This window comes from Teleopsis dalmanni, chromosome 2 (assembly GCF_002237135.1).
Source record: "Teleopsis dalmanni isolate 2A chromosome 2, ASM223713v2, whole genome shotgun sequence".
Classification (NCBI taxonomy): Eukaryota; Metazoa; Arthropoda; class Insecta; order Diptera; family Diopsidae; genus Teleopsis; species Teleopsis dalmanni.
Window position 1 is genome coordinate 208,590,528 of NC_051847.1, and position 14,615 is coordinate 208,605,142.

The 14,615-nt window shown below is 28.8% G+C and overlaps 2 protein-coding genes across 5 annotated transcripts in view; both read right to left on the bottom strand.

Moving 5' to 3' along the window:
- The window catches only part of LOC119673873 (phosphofurin acidic cluster sorting protein 2-like), a 62,967-nt gene extending 57,923 nt beyond the window's left edge, over positions 1-5,044 (bottom strand). For all 4 annotated transcript variants that reach the window (XM_038084965.1, XM_038084963.1, XM_038084964.1 and 1 more), the window contains exons 1-2: positions 5,006-5,044; positions 315-889 (exon numbers count right to left, since the gene is read on the bottom strand). In XM_038084965.1, coding sequence (XP_037940893.1) covers positions 315-547 — 233 coding nt within the window. In that variant the 5' untranslated portion in view covers positions 548-889; positions 5,006-5,044. The remainder of the gene's footprint in view (positions 1-314; positions 890-5,005) is intronic.
- Positions 5,045-7,921: 2,877 nt separating this feature from the next.
- LOC119681615 lies at positions 7,922-11,421 on the bottom strand. Its single transcript, XM_038094858.1, has 3 exons — positions 10,763-11,421; positions 8,411-8,543; positions 7,922-8,343 (listed from the first exon to the last, which is right to left on the bottom strand). The coding sequence occupies exons 1-3, from the start codon at positions 11,367-11,369 to the stop codon at positions 8,064-8,066; spliced, it is 1,020 nt and encodes a 339-aa protein (XP_037950786.1). The 5' UTR covers positions 11,370-11,421; the 3' UTR covers positions 7,922-8,063.
- Positions 11,422-14,615: the final 3,194 nt, after the last annotated feature.

The following is a 14,615-nucleotide window of genomic DNA, read 5'->3' on the forward strand; positions in this document are numbered from 1 at the left end:
TATATCACTATGAGAGTACAAAGTGTGAACTTTAATATGAAATGTAAATTAAAGTTAAAAATTTAAACATTTTGGGTTCCACATATCAAATTATTTTAAGGCAAACCTATTAACAACTGAAAAAATTGATTTCATTGTGTGTAAATTTATGTATAAAACCAAGAATAAACACTCGTGAATGGTGAACGCAGTACTATAAAAACGCAGTCAAGCATTTAAAAAATGTATGCTAATTTAAAGCAAATAATTGCAGTATGAAATAATAATAATAATAATAAAGCATGCGAATATAATTAATAAGTTTACTGACTCACCTTGGTATACAATTAGGTGGTGTACGATCGACTTCCCAGGCAGCAAATAATTTCATTGGCACAGGTTTTTGTCCATTTTGGTGATGACCACTCCCACTGCCGGCACCCATATTAGTAATACTTCCACTTTGCACCGCAGTTGAACCGCCAACGCCGGTTATACCACCGGCGCCAGTTGTATTCATATTGGCGGCAAATTTTTCCAACTTCGATGATTTATCAACCATTTTCATTTGGATATATAAATCGGAGGCTATACCTCCAGAACAAACCTTATGATTTGCGAATTATACTTGGTATACACTATTGTGTTTTTGTATTATTAAGTATATGATGAAATTATGTTATAAGTAGTTTTTTTGTTTTTGTTTTTGTTTTTGGTTTTGGATGTTCTTCTACAACTTCTAAGAGATTTCATCACTTCATAAACAATTGTCTAAACATGTAAAAATGTATCTTATTTTTTGCGCTTAATCGAAATGTTCAACAAATTTTAGATATTTGAGGAAATTATGTTTATATAACATGGAAGACTCACGAACGAACATATACCACCCAAATATATAGTATGTTTACTGATTATTAGGAATTATAGAACAAGAAAAAAATCGTATTAAATATTTTTTTTAATATATAAAAACAATAGAACGCATTCTGTTTGTATATATATATATATATGTTTTTCTTTCTTTTTTGTAAATATACTTCGTTTGCAAAATTATGCGATGCGAGTTGAATTTAAACAAATATTAGCAACAACATTTCTATGGTACAAGGGCGTGCCGCATGCCTGCCTCCGAAATTGCCGAATTCTGTTCACAAAATATTTTTCTCTATATGCAAGAACAAAATATATTTTTACAGTGTTCAAATTTTGACGTCCGTCCACAACAAAACAATACTTTATGCTGAGATTTATTTGCTTTTTATATTTTTTAAATATATTTTATTAAAAGATTGCTTTGTTTTTTTTCTTCTTGTTTTTTTGTTTTGTAATATTTATTTAAATTTTGAAACATAAATTTATTAAACAAACAATTGAGAATTCAATTCACTTCTAGAACAACAACAAAATCAAATCAAATTTGCACTACGACGTGCGGGAACTGCTATTTTGTTATAACTTATAAGCTCCAAAGTTGTCGTTCAACTTATTCGGAACTTTGTGCCCCAACATCAAAACAGCAAAAGATACAGATACAGATACAGATACAGAAATCGGCAAGCAGGCAAGCAAACAACAAACTCTCAACAGCTTTGCTCTTTTACGAATTTCAGATTCTCTCCACAATTCGATTATGGAGATTGCAGTCAAATCAATTCATTCAACAGCTCACAAATATTTGATTTAATGGGAGTGTTTTACGGACTGCTCTTGCTCTACGCGCTCTCGGCTGCGCCAAAACAAACAAAAATTCAAGTCCAAAACTTTGTTTGACTGGAGAAGTCACAATCGAAAGAAACAAATCACAAATTTAGCCGCTAAATAGTATTTTTGGAGTTACTAGGCTACTGTACAGCGCATGCATGGAAATGAAGTTGCAGTAGTTGACAGAGTCATAGGTCATGTTTATGGGGCTCCATCTGTCGAATTAAATAACGACAAAGTTTTCGTAACACTTAATACTGCGAAAAGGGGTTCGCGAAGCAGAAAATTTAAAAAGATTGCATCTGTCCCAAAGATCTACTTTCTAAATGCACTAGGTCGAAGAACATAGATGTCCAGTGTCTTATTCTTAGTTAACTTTAAAATTAATTTTAATGTTGACTCACAAAAAAATAAATAAAATGCTTAAATAAAAAAGTTTCAGTACTTAGCATGTCATATTTATGGAGAATATTTATGATGAAAACAATGCTGGAGACAGAACAGATTAACCGAAAGATGAACCAATAAATATGACATTAACAAAATGAGTCTAACTAATTGCACAATCGTTGCATCGGATTAAGAAAAATTGAATGCATTTTTATAAAAGCAGTAATGTAACAGAACGAAGTGCCTATATATCGGCTACAGACAAAAATGTGCGTTTCTCGAAGGCCGAGCCGATGACTGGTAACTATACTTTCAAATTTTTCAATGACATACAACTGGAAATCAGACAAAGAATTACTGCTGTCAAGAGGTGCTAATATGGGTTCAATAAGCAATTGGAATATAGGTCAGTCATCTAACCTATGCTTCTGTATGGCACATGGACGATATCAACGAATGATGACTCTGCACTGGGAATTTTCAAGAGAAACGTTTATTGTAAGTTTAACAATCAATAGATAATTCATTCATTGGATAACGATATTTCTGACAATGGCGCGTACACAGCACAGACACCTGGAGAGATATGCTGTGTCAGGTGAAACCTAATAACAAGCTGTAATTAAGTAACCAAATAAGTAGTCTATCAAAAAATATTATACTAAAAAGTAGAAGATGATTAGAAATATTTTGTTTCGCTATGGTTATTCTAAATGTTATCATCACTGAGTTAATAGAGCTTTGAACCCTGACTTCAAATTTGTTATCTGTATATCCATGGGTTTATATTATTGATTAGAATTAGTTTCATTTATAAGATATATTAGAAACAAAGTGTTATATTCACAAAAGCTTCAAATTATTTCATAATTGTATTACAAGTTCATTTTTATATTGTATATATAAACAAGCAAAACATAAAATTATAATGGCTATTTAAGAATTGCAGAAGTTTCAACTACAAGCACATTCCGTCTATCTGAATCTTTATTCATCTTAATTAAACTACTTATTGTTGTTACTACCTATATCTTTCTCGAAAATACATGAACACTCATAAAACAGATATCTGAGATAATAGAATTAAAGTACTTTTGTCAAAAACAAGGACGTACGAGTGTTACAAAACTTTTAAAGAGCGCAGATAAATAGTGGAAGAGATATCTAGTTTTGTTGGATGGTGTCAAAATTCATGTCAAATTCCAATTATGTTAAAAAAAAAGGTTTGATATTTGATTTTGAACAATATATCATGAAATACTTGCGTTATGGCTTAATTGAAAAATCTTCCTAAATATTCTTCAAATACAAAACTTTTGGCAAATCGGTTTAAAACAAATTTTAACAATCAATTCTTATTAAATATTCACGAAAGGCTTCATAACGGGTGATATCGATCAACCACCATGTATACAAGATCTTAGACCGTGAACTAAAATTACGGCACTCGTTTGGACTCAATTTCTAGTCATACTTACAAATATCAAAAGTCGCCTATGAAAGGAGGCGCTTAAGATGGAAAAATACAGGACTATATGCAACAGCAATTCTTCTAAATTTTTAGAAGGAATAGACTAAAAAGAAAGAGACTGCGTGTTTTATGAAAGCGTATACTATATTTTAAGATAACTAGAAAATGATCAGCAGATAAGATCAACATAGATGATCAGCAGATGAGATCAACACAGATGATCAGCAGATGAGATCAACAACATAGATGATCATTATTCCGACAACATTGCCATGCAAACCAGTGAAGGACTTGTCGCGAAGAAAATGTTAACTCTTCCCTAATAAAAACGACAGAACTTGAATAACAAAAGTTGACAACTCTAGAAATTTAAGAAATTGGAATAAATGAATTAAGTAGTTCTTAGTCTAAAGAAACACAAAAATAATGCACAATACAACTCCGAAGGACGTGTAGTAAATCGTTTTATATAAAAAAAAAAATATATTACTTATTTGATATTGTAATTGCTTTTTTTATTCTATTAAAAAAATAGTTCTGAATAAACACATATTATTTTTTTAAAAACTATGTTTTTGTTTTTTAATTTACAAACAAATTAGCAAACAAAAAAACAATGCAAATAAAAAACTGTGACTGCACTTATGCCAGATAATGCACTTCACTTGATGAATTCGTAACTCAAACTGAATGACTTTGAATTTGATTTTGTTGGTGAAATTGGGAAACGATTTTCCTGCAAGAATGAAAGGAATGCAAACACAATATGCAAGCAAAAACAATTCATTCAAAATTGAAAACAAAACAAATCAACAATTTTGATAAAATGAGCGGGGTTGGTTCCTATAATTCGACTCTCTTCACGCAATCTCTCTTTCGCACATGCACTCTCTGGCGCTCTACGTAGTTTTTGTTTGTTTTGTTAGAGCAGTGAGATTTTAATGGAACAGTAGCAAGAACTCTATTAGAATCTCATACAAAAGTAATTGTAATCTATTGTTTTGTTATTGTGCGCTGCAATTCTAAATGGAAGTCTATATAATCCGGTAGAAATGCTTGGATGTATTTCAAAAAACAATTTTGCATAACAATACTCAAGATTTTATTTTGAGAGTGGTGCGGCAGCCTACGGCAAATTCTTTGTTTATTGTTTTAAAAACAACAAATTTATTTTATTTTTATATGCAATTATTTAACAAAATTTTCGCCTTGTTCTATTTGTTTTTTATGCCAATTCTTTGGTATTGTTATTAGAATAGTCGTTGCTGTTGCTTTTTATACGCTTTATATGCGCAAGACACTACACGGTGGAAATAATTTCGTAATTATTAGCGGGAAACATTATTTGATTAAAGTTTAAATATCACTTTTATATATTTTATTCACTTATTTAACTAAAAATATTTTGTTTTCTTTTTAAATAATAATTTTCCTATTAAAATATCAAATAAAATAACACACCATGATTAAATACACACGAACACAACACTTAACAAACGAGACTACACATAAAATTTTTGACGTTTCTGTTTGAGTATTAAATGCGCAGTGTTGCTATCAGCGGAGCGAGTATCGAATAACATTTGTTGAATTCATGAACAGTACATATAAAAATTTATAATTTCAAATATATGCTTATAAGAAATTATTGAATATAATTGGATGTTGCTTTTGTTTTAAATAAGCACATGTCATTTTCTACTAATAATACATATGAGTGTTAAAGAATAAATTATCACAAAATATTATATTGAATTTAAAAATACAACACAAAAGATTAATGTCGTCCTTAAAAAAGTAGCGGAATTTGATAATATAAAGTGTTATTAAACTTTATTATTTAATACCAATATTGTTTTATCAATAATTTTTAAAATAAATTGCATTTATCACTAAATTATTTTCACAAACTTAAATGAGAATTAACAACTAAAACCTTAACTTATTAAAATTTTATATTTTTGCAGACATTATGTCGATTGCAACAACATTAAACCTATAAAATTGTGAAAGACAACGCATTATTGTTTAAACACATTTATCAATAGTAGAATCACCGAATATACAATAGCATTTCATATCCTTATATGAACATATTTAAACCGTTTTATGTAAAAAACAATACAAACATAAAGACAATTATTTACTTATTTAACAGATTGCTGATGTCAAAGTACTCAATAATTTATACTTTGATTATCTTAGAAATTTTGGTATGTTTCGATCTGACACAAAATTCCTCTAAAAATGTCTTTCTTTTACATTCTAGTCTCTCTGGTTTCCGAAAGCATTAATTATTATATGCTTTCACAAATATCTGGATAAATTCACAAATAAGTATAATTTATATCTAGTTAAGCTTAACTTAACTTAACTAATTTAACTTCTCGAAAATTGTTAATCCTTTTTAACAAATTAGAATTAAAAAATTATAACAAATAGCACAGTAATCTCTTTAACTTTAGCTTGACACCAAATGGCTTAAGGTCAGTGGCAAATGTCACGATATTAGAAATAAAGTTTACTATAGCTCGATTCCTCTTGACATCTTCAAAGGTCTCACTATGGGCAATAGTTGTTCAAGTGTTGATAATCGCAACAACATGCTTGTTTTATACCTAAACTTACTTACTGATTATTACAATTATAATTAACTGAGTTTCCACAGTTTCAGTATTTTTTAAACTTATACAAACTCTCATTTAGAATAAGAAACTAAACAGTTTTTTCTCAAAAGCGTTTATAATTAATGAGTAATTATTTATAAAATATTAGAGAGATTATGGTTGTAATTATTTTAATATTATTAACAACTATAAAACAGCAACATATAATCAGAATAATTCAATTTAGAAAAACTCTTCCTAAACATATTTAATAATCATTATCTAGTTATTATTTAAAGTGATTTGAAACAATTAATACTCGTATTTCTTTATTCTAACAACAAATATATAACAAAATTTCTCAAACCCTTGTTATTCCTGTATTTTATTTATCAATAAAAACTGATTTAAGTAATCTTCTTGTTCTTCCACGGTTAGACAGCCCATTAAAATGTACGCCCTTTTCATAATTGTTTAATCCAATTATTCTAATTTCTTACTACCATTCTCCATATGTGTATCTCTAATTCCCTAATTCATCATCCTTAACTCTGTCAATACATCTCTATCTTCGTTATGTCGTAAGCGTGTATCCAGGGTTTCATCTTATCTATCTTTAGATAGATCTATTTCTTCTATTTCTATTTCTTTAGATTTCTTGTTTCCTCATCTTTGTGTCACCGTCTATAAATCGAATTAGCGAAATAATATAAAATTTTCTTTCTATTCTACTTCTATTTCTATCAGACCACTTTCTTCTTAATTATTGTAAGCTTGTGTGTTTTTCTGTTATTCGGCATACTTCACTCTCATATGTGATTACCGGTCGCAGTTTAGCCTATATATTCTCATTCTGGCCTTTATCAGCTATAAATTTTGCTTTATCAATTACTATATGTGATTGTATAGAACTCTAACGGTCCTCTAATCCATATATTTCATTTTGTAATGACTCAAGGAATGCACATTTTTCAAAACCAATAGGGAAGCTATAATACATTATACAGAATGTTCAATACATCCACAGATCAAAAATTAACAACGACTCCATGTATTACTAGTTACCGTGTTCTGTGGTTATCGTATTTCAAATCTATCATTTCTTTGAGTTATCATAATTTGAAGTTATCATATTCTACCCCTACCATATTTTGGGGTTATTGTATTCTGGGGTTATCTAAATTTCAGCTATTATTATTTTTTGTGTAAAAATTTTGCCTACTTGGATAATGAAAATAGAAATATAATTATAGTTTCTACCATAAAAGATATGTAAAATCTCAAAACTCTCAACTTTAAAGATATGAGTAAGGTGATATATCAATTATGTAAATATGCTTGCATATCATATCGTGAATATATTATGAATTATCAGTCCATAATCTAATTGACAAGAATTGTTTATTTACAAATGTAAGAAAAAAACGCGCTTTAAATGATAAATACCTTCTAAGACATTAAACAAAATAAATTGTTGTTAAAGAAATTAATACATCGAAGTTAAAAATATTATTATTATTATTATTGTTATTATAATTATATGAGCAATTGAAAGTCTTTCAATATTACTAGATTTCATTCTTAGTAAATATCGGGCGTTAAAAAAAACAATATATTTATTAATAAAAATCAAATTTATTATTTTAGTTTCAATTACGACAAAGATTTTATAATTAATGTATTTTTTATCAATTTTAATTTATTATGTATATTTACTTATTTCTACTAATTATATATGTATATATAAATATAAATTTAATTTTTTATAATATACCTACATATATTATATTTTCAGTACCGAAATTGCACTTATCCTTGAAAATCCCTTTTTTTAGCTTCAGTCAATGAAATGTAGGTAAAGCGGAATTTTCTTCTTTGGTTAACTATATTTATTCTACTCTATTTATACTACTTTATTCCCATTTTTCATGACCATTAGGTATGTAACCATTATCAGTCCATAGCCCATTACTATAAGAGTGTGACTCATCCACATTTCTGTCGGACTTAAATGTTGTTTTCTTGCGTTCATAATGGAATGGTGGAAAAGCTTTTCGACGAGGATCCATATCATCGCAATAATCTGTGCCATTAAGGCTTGAATCATCCATTCTATTGCCACCATTAGTCGATATCACTGGCATTTCTTCTTGTAGACATTGTTGAAGATGATTGATATAGTTGATGGCAATTCTGTATTAAGAAAATATCATATAGTCTTCACGATTATTTAAAATTGATGTGAGTAATTAGTATTTACCTTAAACTTTCTATTTTTGAGTATTTCTTTCCATTCGGTTTTGATATTGGTAATTTTGATCTTAATAAATCAAAAGCTCTATTCATATCACGCATTCTGGTACGTTCTCTATCGCATGCAGTCTTTTTATAATCTAAAATTTTAATGGCGATTATATAGTTTACTGATTATTATAGAAATCGTATTATGAATAGAAGTTTGTTATACTTAAATAAATTAGAATGTTTTCATTTAAATTTCAAAATCAATTTCAAAACTTTTTTGAATTTGCTTTCGTGGTGAGTGATGGAAAGCCATCACATAACAATTATATTGCAAAGTATATAATAAAGTCGAGTTCTTTACAATAAAGTTATATCTTTACAATAAAGTTATTTTACGATAAAGTTATATCTTATTGAATTCTTTTCAAACGTATTATTTGAGTTTATTGGAACCGACAGGAAACTCCGCGGTTTAGAACGTCAAGCAAGATGAAGATGTGTAATCACATTAGAAGTGATGTATTTCGTGAATATAGGTATGTCATGTCCAAACAGGATTTGATATAGAAAGATTAAGGCGTATGCTTAACTGGAAATTATAGACGGAATTAAGTAAATATTGAAGTAAAAGGAATTATCCATTTCGTCATTAAGATTCCACAGCACTATTTCTGTGACATCTTTTAAACTGTACATCCAAGGCTTATATACATATTTAATTTAAGGTTTTAAATTTTACAATATATTATATATGTATATATAATATACACAAATTAGATGAAATCTATTGAAATCACAATTACAACTGTTTTATTTTTATGTATGATTTTGGAACTACAAAATATATAACTCTGTATATAACCCTGGAATTTAATTATACTTATATAATATGAAATGTTTCAAAAGATGTGTACATTTTCATTCCAAAAGATTTAAAGATTCAAAATAATTAGAAAGGGCGTTTCATAAATTACCTATATTATTAAAATTATCTGAACTTGGTGGGACATCTTATTCGAATGGAACAAAAGCAAGTCTGAGATTTTTTATATCTATTAGTTATCTCACTTTTTCCTCAGTTAGGTAATGAAATGAAATCTTATTAAAGTCAGTAGACAGTTAAGACCTGTTGATAGAAAGTCAATACTGATGGTAACAAACAAAAATAATTGGATTTTTTTTATAAATATCGTTAAACCCTCTATGAGTTTATATATACGCTTAGCACATCCTCAGTTCACTTCTAGTATAGCTATATAATTGCCACAACAGATTTTGGTTTTAAATCTTTAATAAAATAACGTCAATCTATAAACATATGTTGTCAATATAGACTGTCATATGGTATGGAAACAATCGTAGATTAGAGGTCGCTTTAGGGATCTTTTAGATTAGCATAAATTATCTGTCGATATCAAAGTTTCCACAGAAGACTATGTAGATTTCTCATTTGATTAACTAACAGCCAATATAATAGTCTTATTGATATGTTGAAAATAAAATGAAAAAGTTTTAAATAGTGATAATTCCTAGCAATTTTTTCTCTTTTTTAACCTCTTTTTAGTTAATCTAATTAAATCTTACCTACCCCTTACAACACTAAACACCCGAAGAATACGAAAACAATGATACTTATAAGTTAATATATGATATTTCAAAAACAAGGACATCACATTTATTATTTTTATGTTAAAGTACGTTTACACTAACGCAATTATCTCTCTAAATATGCAGCAATAATTGTCTTTTTCGTACAAAATCCATACATATATTTGCTAATGAGGTGCGAGTATTCTATAAATTCTGTTCATAAAGATATTTTTCAAAAGATAATTTAATCTAACAAGTTCTCAACTGAACAAAGTCTAATAGTACCATTAGTACTACAAATTGTGAATAAAGATGGGACAAACTCCACTTGCACAGTACCCTGCCAAAACTCTACTCTACTCTACTCTCCTCTACTACTACTCTACTCTACTAACCAACTCATTTAGTTGATTAAATATATGATTATAGAATTAGAAATTTAAAGTAAAAAATAGTAGAAATGGTACCAAAGGGAATGTAGGGTACGAAAATTTGCAATCCTACTGATTTATATAAATATTAATTTAAGCCCGTTAATCTATCAAAGAAGAAACTGTGGAATGTTGGAAAAGGACTTCAGTCAAACATAAACTTTTAATAAAATTTTTTTTAAGATGATGAAGACAATATCTTTTAAAAATATTTTATATCCAATAAATTAATTTTATATGTATAAATGTCAAGCAAAAGAATAATTTCTTCGATTGATTACTGTCCATTTAGTTAATGGGATTTTAAATTTGATAAAATTAAATAAATTACAATCACTTGAACAAACCTTTTTCCAATTGTAAAGCTTTCTCCTTCCATGAAGGATTAATATCCTTTGCAATTGTGTGTTCCTTAGCATTAATATAAGACACGTACATAGGTGGTGGCACAACTTCCGTTGCTGATTTCATTTCCATATCCGCTGTTGGCCAAGAGGACACTGTTTGCGGTATATGTGATGTATATGACAGGGTTGAAGCCAAACTTGAAGCACCTAATGGTGATATTGTAGTTGTTGTTGGCATGGGTGGTTGTGCATAATGATTGGTGTACAAGCTGGATAATTGTGCAACAAGTGGTAGTGTACTATTTTCGCCATTAGTCCCATATCCTGGAGTGGAATGTGTTGTTAAATATGTAGGTGTGCTATTTATATCTTGAAGATGCATATTCAAACGATAATCACTAATTGAATTGTAGGCACCAAGAGATGGACTAGCCGTTGGGTTAGGTTTCGTACCGAGTTCTAGAAGAACAGGTCTTTCTAATTCAGCTTCCGATTGATAATCATTATCACTATAAGAACTACTACCGTCGGCTTGCGCGATTACGGCAATATTTGATAAAAGCGCCGGCGGTTCGTCGACAGTTGCGCTTAATAAGTGATCTGTCATTATTTTTAGGTTTTTTTGTTTAATTTAATTTAATTAAAAAATCTGATTTTGTTGTTTTTTATATTTTATTTTAATTTTTGAAATATTTTTAATTTTTTTAATTATATTTTTCTTTTTATCACCTTTTTAAAAATAATATTTTTCAATTAATTTTTATCACAGCACTTTTTTTAATCCGTATTACCGCTAGCAGCCGTCACCACCAACTGTAATGCCTTGCGACAATTCTTCAATGCGAAGATCGACTCTAATCGTTGCGCACCAAGATCACTTTCGTTTTTAAGCGTGAAAAGTAGAGCTTGCGTTCTGATGGGTTGCGCATCATAAATACACCTACGACTGTCCAATTCATTATTTTACGCTTATGTTATCATGTGTGTGTATGTGCGCGATCGATCTCATCGTATCCATACGGTATCCGCTCACATTTATAGTGACTTGAAGTTCAATAATTACAAATGTACCTGGCAGTGGTGATGAATGTTTAATAAGAATTCCGTTCTGAATAGTTACGAGCAGGTACGATGTGAAAGAGAGTTTTCATACGAATATTTTAAATGAGTAAACAATAACATTGAAATATCGCACAGACTAACGTCTTCGGTCTGGAATCGTACTCCGATGTTAAGCTGATCGTAGATAACATATAACTGATCTAACGAACTTTCCCTCTTCAATGAAACTTATAAACAATTTTTATTCAACTTGTTTATATTGATAATTTATACAGAGACAGTGTTCTATAGGAGAAATCAAGAAACTGTTCAAAGTTGAATTAAGATATATCCGTATAAGCTAACACGGATATATCTATAATTATACACTATAAATATATTTCATAAATTATGTAAATATACTTTAATGTTACTAACTAACTATTATTTTCAAAATGTTAAATTAATTAAGAATAATTAATTATTTCTAATAAATTAATAAATAAATCATAACAATAATTTATTTCTTATAAATTAATAAATAATTTAAACTTAGAAAAATCTGAACATTTCGATCGAATAAAAGATTGTATTCTTAAAACTTTTTTTAAGAAAAAAATAAAAAAAATAAAAATGCATATTATAAATTCATCAGTTCGATATTATGGTTATAACAGAACGAGGTGATTAGAAGTCTACTACTGATGTCCTAAATCTTAAGTGCTATAATGAAATCTCAAGATTTTTTAATCTTATAAACACCGGTTGTTCCATTTTACGCCGGGCTGAAGAAGACATAATTAAGAAGGGCATAAATTATAATCACCAAGTCAGCAAAACAACCGGGCATCCATTTTCCCTTCAACTATTTCCATATGTCATATGCATTTATTTACCAACACCGCGTTATTAAATCTCAGAATGGTTACAGGCTCCTCGGGGAGGTATGCAGATCTGAGGTCAATTATTGCTTTGTCTGATGAAGTGATAAACACTAATCTAGTCACGGTATAGAGAGGGGTTTTGAAAAAACCTCGAGTTAAAAAAAAGTATAAGTGCTTAAGTGCACTAGCTCAAAACAGCTTCAACAAAATACGATCTTTTTATTAAGTAGTTCATAGTAAATTTTTAATTTTTTATTACCAATTATTTGAAAAAAAAAATTTTGACGGAAAAGATCGTCAGTGTCTTTCAATTGAATAATATTTAAGCATAATTCTAGTTTTTATGGACATAAATCAACCAATCTTTTAATATTAATATTAAATTTTAAATTATCATTTATCTTTTAAAGTTGACAAAGTTGATAAAGTTGATAAAATGTATATTAATTTTGAAAATAAATCTATAAGTTCTGAGAGCACTTCTTTTTCTTAAATATAGGTTTATACGTACCACAAGAGTCTGCAGAAATGTATTCCATTTATTAATAAAGAAATTATTTGTGGAGAAAAATTCACTTACTTAACTTTATACTAAAGCTCACTATTCTAAAATAAATTTAAATTTATTTAACCTGCTTTACTTTCTAAATATGACCTAAATCACTTTTTCGAGGACCTAAGCTATCCTTTAAAAGATTATAAGCTAACATATGTATTTCATTATCAAAAATTACATTTTTTTCTTAGTATTACACAAATCCTAAATTGACTTATTCTTCTCTACTGTATGTAAAGTTCACTATTTCTTCAATAGTATTCAATAGAGTTTAGTTTCAGATATTACATCAAATTTTTAAAAAATCTATACTTTGAGATCCGAAATGGGATGCTTTTCTTTGTTTTATTTTTGTTAAGATTTCCATCCTTTCATGCAATCTTATGACTTTGTTTTCAGCGAAGTCTACGCAAGCTATTTTCAAGTTCTTCTTTGGACTCAGTTATCAAAGCTTTCTATGCTGTTTTTATGTCCAACGACTAGGACTCAACTCTATATAAAATAATTTATAAAATCTAACATTTCATTAAACACAGTTTTATGCCGAACGCACAAACGATTAACCTACAGTCCCTCGCTACAGTAGCTGAGACTTCCACTTTAGTCCAATACTTTAGCCTTAGTTGTAAGTTAGTTGGTTTGGAGGTCCAAATAGCAGCTCACGTCTGAGAAAAGACTTGTCTGACTTTAGCCTTGTAACGGCACCATTTCTTATTGTAAAAAACATCCCCATTTTTGAACTATGAAACCACTGTATCGCTTTAATGATAATGGCAATGTCTTTAATGTCTATATCTGAAAAAGCATGGCTCTTGAATTTATACACGCATTTTGATGTTTATTAGACAGTGATAAAGCTAGTGAGAAACAATCATCACCTTCTCCTTAGTCTTCGCTCTAATTAAAAAGAGCTTCGGTCGACTCAGACTAATTTGATAACTGTCTTAATTTGTGAAAGTAGCTTTAATTGGTTTTTATTTTGCAATTGATTTCCTGCCCAGAATTTCAGTCTTCATTTAACAGTATTCCAAGTTTATTTATTTTTATTTCTTCTATTAAAATATAAATATCTTAGGCACCAGAAGGCAATTATTTTCAAAATTTTGTTTTTTCCAGAGAGGTTCTTGCTTCAAGGTCAAGGAATGAGGTTCTGACTTTAAATTAAGTCAGTTTGTAGCTTTAAATTCATATTTTTTATACGAGTATCTAATAAATTTAATAATAAATAATACTCCAAGTATATTTTCTATGCATAGGTTAAGGGCTCAGAAAGTTTCGTTCTAATATACCATGACTTATCAAATCACTTATCAAAAAGGAGAATCTAGTCATATAGAGAACTGGTTTTGGATAAGTAATTTTAATTAATTAT